At 41.3% G+C, this 6258-nt stretch overlaps 1 protein-coding gene across 1 annotated transcript; it reads right to left on the bottom strand.

The window, feature by feature from the left end:
• Positions 1-4505: 4505 nt before the first annotated feature.
• LOC147896696 (GDSL esterase/lipase At1g28570-like) lies at positions 4506-5675 on the bottom strand. Its single transcript, XM_087381940.1, has one exon. It carries the CDS (start codon positions 5673-5675, stop codon positions 4506-4508), a length of 1170 nt encoding a protein of 389 aa, XP_087238066.1.
• Between the last annotated feature and the right edge of the window lie 583 nt (positions 5676-6258).

Genomic DNA, 6258 nt, shown 5'->3' with positions numbered 1-6258 from the left:
AAAAAAATTCCAATGTATTTTTCATAAAAAAAAGCGTCGAAAATGAGGTAAACATTTGTAGGTGGCATAACAATGATTAGTCACTTGAGATTGTATGCTTTCATTACTAGGGGCCAATGCATAATTGACTGTAGGTATTTTTAGTGAAGTTCACGATGGCGATGGAGAGCCAATATTCATTTCCTAGTTTCAACCACCATGCTAGGTGTGTTAGTTTGTAAAGGAAGATTGTCTACTGAATCCATGAAGCTGCAGCTTGTTGGGGAGGCTTGCAAGCAAGAGAGAGGGAGATGCTTGCTCGATGCTTGTAAGGGAGGGGAGAAATAGCAATGGTTGCTACCACTATGCTAGTTGTATGTTGTCACTAAATTATGCTCTCATTATGCTGGTTAATTTTCATTTTCATTTTATGAAATTTAGGGGGGTGGGAGGTGATTGAGCACTTTTTTAGTAATATTCAGCAGTTTCACTTTTTAGCATACCCACTTTTTAGTAATTTTAGTAACATTTTTTTTGTGTTTGTTGATCACTTTTCAATGAATAGTCTTGCTCCCTCCTCCCCTACCTCTCCTCCTCCTACCCCTCTTTTTGTTGCCCCTCCATTCCCTCATCTTCCTACTTTCCCTCTTACTATTGTTTCTACTCATCCCTCATTCTCCTACCCATCCTCGTCCTCTTTCTACCTTGACTCTCCTCCTTCCCCCTCTCCTTCTCCTCCCTCTCTTCCTCATCTTCTTCTTACTCTGCCACCTCCTCCTCCCTCTCTTTCCTCTACTGTTTCTCCATGTTTCCATACTACCACTATTGTTGATGATCCTCCACATTTAATGATCAACAATTTCACTTTTTCACATGTACCCACTTGCTTTTATCACATTTTGAGCAGTCACGTGTTTTTGACACATTTCAAGCAATGTAATAGTACTACTTGAGTACATGTACTTGAGTACATGCTAGCACTTTTTGAATACTTGTTAGCACTTTTAAAGCTTTTGTCTTATGAAATGAGGGGGGGGGAGAAGAGAGAGAGAGAGAGAGAGAGAGAGTACTATTTTGATATAATAAAAGTCATCGTGCTTGTGAAAGAAATCATGCTAGTCAAAGCCATCATGATGGTCAAAGCCACTGTGCAAGTTGAAGCCATTTGGTTAGTTGAAACCACCATTCTAGTTGCAACCTTAGTCTACATAGGTTTTCAAGATTTGCATAGGTTTTATGAATGCCCTTTATAATTTGTTGGATGAGTTGATGGAGTTGTATCTAAGATTTAAGGGTGAGAACCCTAACATAAGGATCGAGAAGAGGAGCTTCAAGCATTGAAAACCTTGATATGTCAAGAGACTCAAAGGAAGGAATGTATTTTGCTACAAAATACACATAGACTTTGACTTATCCTAGCAAGATTTGAATGACCTAAGAGGTGGTCGTATTGGTGCATTGCTTCATGGATATGTAGATTCCCATGTCCCCTGGGTGAATGTCCAGTATGTCAACCATTTGGATCCTCGTTGTGTATTACAAGGGCACGTAAGTTTGACACACTACATTCTATGTGGGAGAAAGTGGTTTTTCTAAAGGGATATTCAAAGTGGCACTAGATTCATGAGTGCATTTGTGGCAAATTCCCACAATGTCATGTGAAGAATGGTGTGAGGGAGAAGTAATTTTCCTACCCAAATGAATTCAGGAAAGAAAATGCTATGGAAATAAAATTTCCCAAGTTGAAGGATTAGATCAGAAGATATGGCTATTGTCATACAAGACCACTCCACCATAGGAGCTTATTGACCACATAGTAACATCCATCCAATTTTATAGCATGTTTGCAAGACAAGCAATTCAGGACATGCCTTGCCAATTTTTGACAAAGAGTAGCTATCTTTGTGATTGATTTTGCTAAAAATTACTCTCTCGAATAACAAAATGAGATACAAAATGCACATTGGTACAACAAGCAGATAATAATTTTGGGGCATATCACATACAACCATCTTTCAGATTTTATGATTGATACCAGTCTTCCAATAGACTCTATGGAGTTCGGGAAAGTGTAGCATACATTCTATTTCTTCTTTTAGAGAACATGACACATTGTTTGTCCAGCATACTTTTCTATTGCAGTAGGATGGTTTACCAAAGATGATCTATAATAATAAAAAATAGTAAAAAAACATTGGTTGTGGTCAAATCATGCATCCTGCCATGGATTCTACTTGTTGCAAGATTAGATCCCTCAATGGTCGAAACATGATGTGGAATTTGAAGTTATTTCTTTGGATCTAGCTATGGCAAGGGGGAACATGATGGATGTGGCACCGTTATTAAGAAAGCTCTTTATTGACATCAGCTAGCATGCCCTCAAGATAAGTTGCAAGATGCCCATGATGTAGCAAAACTATATGCACAGTGCAACACAAAGTAAGGGTCAGCTTTCTTGTTCTCCTTAGATGTAACTTTAATTGCAAAGTTTCCCCCGTCTGTTGCTAGGGCATTAGTGAGGTCATCAAATTCTTCCCCAACCTGTAGTCCACTATCTATCTCTTTGACATAGCCATCATGTATAGGAACCAGGATAAGCTTGGCATAGCTTCCTTGTTTCACAATTGCAATGGCCTCATACTCGTCAGAGTCTCCCATGATGCACACACTGAAAAAGAAGGAAAGCTATTGTGTTTTGCGATAAAGGTGGTTGTCTGAAATGCCTCATATGCTATGTAGATTTTGTGTCCCTTTAATGGTGCTTTAATCATATCGCTATGTCCTCTCTACTTAATCCACCTTCACCTCATGGATCACTCTATGCGCTAAGCTGTTGTTGAGGCTCTATTTATTGTATGTCAACTCTACCCCTATGGATAGGTTAGATGCAAGCCAAACATAAGGTGATGGAAGCATTTATGGATCATTGGGGCCCGCGACTTATGAGAAGTAAGAAGTAGTGGTTGGAGGTATTTGGTATAAGAAGACATCTAAGAAGGCCACAGATACAGACTCTTACTCTCATCTAGTTAGACCTATTAATTTGAAATGCAAGTTTGTCCTAAAAAAAGAAGGGTCAAAGGCTCTTTAAAATTGAAATAGACATGTAGGAGCATATCATGGGGTGTATCGAGAGCATCAACACCTGAGCTAGTTAGTTATTAAATGTACTAGAAACAACTAGGTTGGGTGCCATCTAACCAAGATCATAAGTTGCTACAAAGTAGTCATTGAAGCTCTACGTCATGCTCTTTTGTGAAAGTGCAAGCTAGCTCTAGCACAATCTCTTCAATCACTTAAATCCTCCTAGATAGTTATATTTATAAAAATTTCTCCTCTTTGTTGGTTTAAAAGATGCCTTAGGCTTGCTTAAATAATTCAATTGGCCCAATTGAAACTGTATTTGTTTCTATCAATTGAGTTCTAATATTTTGTAAAATGTGGTCCTTCAAGTACTTGGGCTCCTTCCCTTCCCTTCATGGCATGCATCGATTAAATGGTTACCAATGATTAGTACAATGAACAGAAGCAAGAACAATCCATGGTGCACAAGGAATAACACAAAAAAGACTATCTTGGTTGTTCATGACATGGAATCATATATACAACATTTTCAAGAATACGTAGCAATGAACATCAAACTATTCTTGGGATTTAATATACTATCTCTAAAAATATGGACCAAGACTCAGAACTTTACCTTAATGAAACTAGAAAGCAAGAGTCAAGACCCTATCATATCCATTAACCACAAAAATATTCCACAATAAAAAATTTTAACAAAATGGGTCTCCAGTATTATTGCAAAAACAAGCTTCCCCCAACTTTTTAAAAAAATAACAAGGTGAATAATATTAAATCATTCATAAGGCTTGCCCAAGATAAAAAAAGTAAACAAAAAGGAATCCACTAAAATGGTGTGAAGGAGGAGGAGAGAGAGAGAGAGAGAGAGAGAGAGAGAGAGAGAGAGAGAGAGAGAGAGAGAAGGGGGGGTGTGGGAGAAAAGGTGGAGATCATGTGTATGAGGACTTGAGGAGATAAAGAAGGGTAGAGAGAGAAAGAGAGGTGAGAGAGAGAGAAAGTCAACCACTTTAAAGTCTTCATTCAAGTCCAATGAAGAAGAGGTCAATAGGAAAAATGCACTTCCAAAAATTCAAGAAATGTGCATTCAAGTCCAATGAAAAAGAGGCCAATAGGAAAATTGCACTTCCAAAAATTCAAAATGCCTAATTTCTGCTTTGCCAAAATCTCATAGGGCGACCAAAAATAAATTAAATGCTGGATATATTAAAGGGCTGGTCAGCCTCAAAAAAGACCAATTACATACAAGGGGGCACACCCACGGCCTACGCTATTAGAGCAAGGAGATGCAGCTGTTTAGACCAAAGACCCAATGCTGAGAAGAGGGCGACTAGTCATGGGGATTCCGTAATACTTGAAATCAAAACAGAATAGAGCTATATACATATCATACTTCAAATCAAGACAGAATAATAGATCCATCTGCCATAACTATGCTGACGATCCTACTGGAGCTGCTTCCTGCAGGGTGCGGTGGTGAGGAAATTGGGTGAGGGAGAGGAGAAACCCGCGTTGAGGAAGAGGTCCGTCATGGCCCTGTACATGGCGTCCGTCATGTGTATCCCGTCCCAGCTCACGTAGTGCTGGGGATCAGAACAAGGCGTGATGGAAGGAGTGGCGGAGGCGGGGGCAGCGTGGCTGTTCCGTAAGAGAGCAGGACCCAAATCGAAGCAAGCATCCTTTACGTTAGTGAACCCGTAATCAGAGGCATGCTCTAACACATACAAGTATGCTCCCGTCGTATCCAAAAAGACGAGCTCCACATCTGGATGGTTTGCCGCTGCTTCCTCCACCACCTTCTGCAACAATTGGTTGTGCTCATCACTCACTGCACTCACCCCTGCTACACAACCGTGGGCATCAAATATGCCCGACTCTGGGGCACTCGATGCAGACATATTCATCAGGTGGATGTAGATGCTCATGCAACCCATAGGAAACTCCCCCTGCACCACTACTCTCTTTAATCCGCTGCTCAGGATCGCTTCTAAGGAGTCGTTCAGTTTTTGGACCACCTGTGGGACGAGAGCGGCTACGACGGCGGGAGATTTTCCAGACAGAAAGGCGTAGTTGTAGTCATTGCCACCCATTTCGCCAAAGTATACCCACGTCTTTCCGAGATTACGAACGCCGAGTTGCGCTATGTCGTCCTGAAACCATTTGAGCTCATCGTCGAGTGAATATTGCGTCAAAGTCGTTGCATTGGCTAATTCCTTGAGCACAGCCGGCGCCAGAGCAGTGGAGCCTGCTACGGCAAAGTTGTCGCTCGTACGTATTCCAGCTTGCTGCTGGAGGTGAGGAAGCACGAGAGACATGTTGAGAGCTTCGCACAAGAAGTCGAGCATGAGTCGTCCGTTGCTGAATCGGCCAGTCGGCTGGCCAAAGAAGGTGCTGCCGTAAGGCAACGAATTGGCGACGGCGAACGTAGTACTGTCGATTATGATTGCGTTCCCAGTGTCCGTGGTAGAATCTCCAAAAGCATATACTGATGAATAGCACTCGGTTTCTGTCGGTGTTGATGTTGGAGGTACCGGACGTGCTGCTGGAGTACCAACGAGATGGGAAGCTAGCAAGAGAGCTAACAAGGTGGGAATCAAATAAGAATTCAGAGCCATGGCTTATTAGTAAAGGAAGGGAGTATGTTGGCAGCCGAGGATCAGGATGGCGTGAATGAGGGACGAGAGATGGCAAAGCGAGATGTTGCAGTCGAGGCTGAGGATGGCGTGAATGAAGGGACAGAGATTGGAGCCTCGTATATAAAGACTTTCTTCCAAAAGCATGGACTTGCTTTCTCTTCCAAAAGCATCAACATGCTTTTGGTTAGAAGAGAAAGCATGGACATGCTTTTGGACTTGCTTTCTCTTCCAAAAGCATGGACATGCTTCCCATGGTAATACAAGAGAAAAATCAAATCTTCATGGTGGATATCTTTGGAGCGACACAAAAAGCATCGGAATGATCACATTGATTATCCCTTTGTTGTGAGGAGACCTTGATAAACAATCTAGATAGATCCTAGAATTTCTACCTTAAACTTCTAAGAAGCAATTACAATGCAAGCAATTAAGATTGTGAGGAGGAAGCTACAAAGCAACGCCAGGACAATATGGGGACAACAACAACACATAATCTAGAATGCAAACTTTCATTCCATCTAGCTTCCGTAGCATGTAATGGAATAACAAAAATATGGGCTTC

Source organism: Dipteris shenzhenensis, chromosome 11, assembly GCF_047967505.1.
Source record: "Dipteris shenzhenensis isolate YYH24624 ecotype China chromosome 11, Dip_SZ_1.0, whole genome shotgun sequence".
Taxonomy (NCBI): domain Eukaryota; kingdom Viridiplantae; phylum Streptophyta; class Polypodiopsida; order Gleicheniales; family Dipteridaceae; genus Dipteris; species Dipteris shenzhenensis.
Note: the sequence above shows the minus strand (reverse complement) of the source record. Positions and strands in the feature narration are given on the sequence as shown.

Coding starts and splice junctions, on each gene's coding strand:
- LOC147896696 (XM_087381940.1), bottom strand. CDS start 5,675: ATGGCTCTGAATTCTTATTTGATTCCCACCTTGTTAGCTCTCTTGCTA.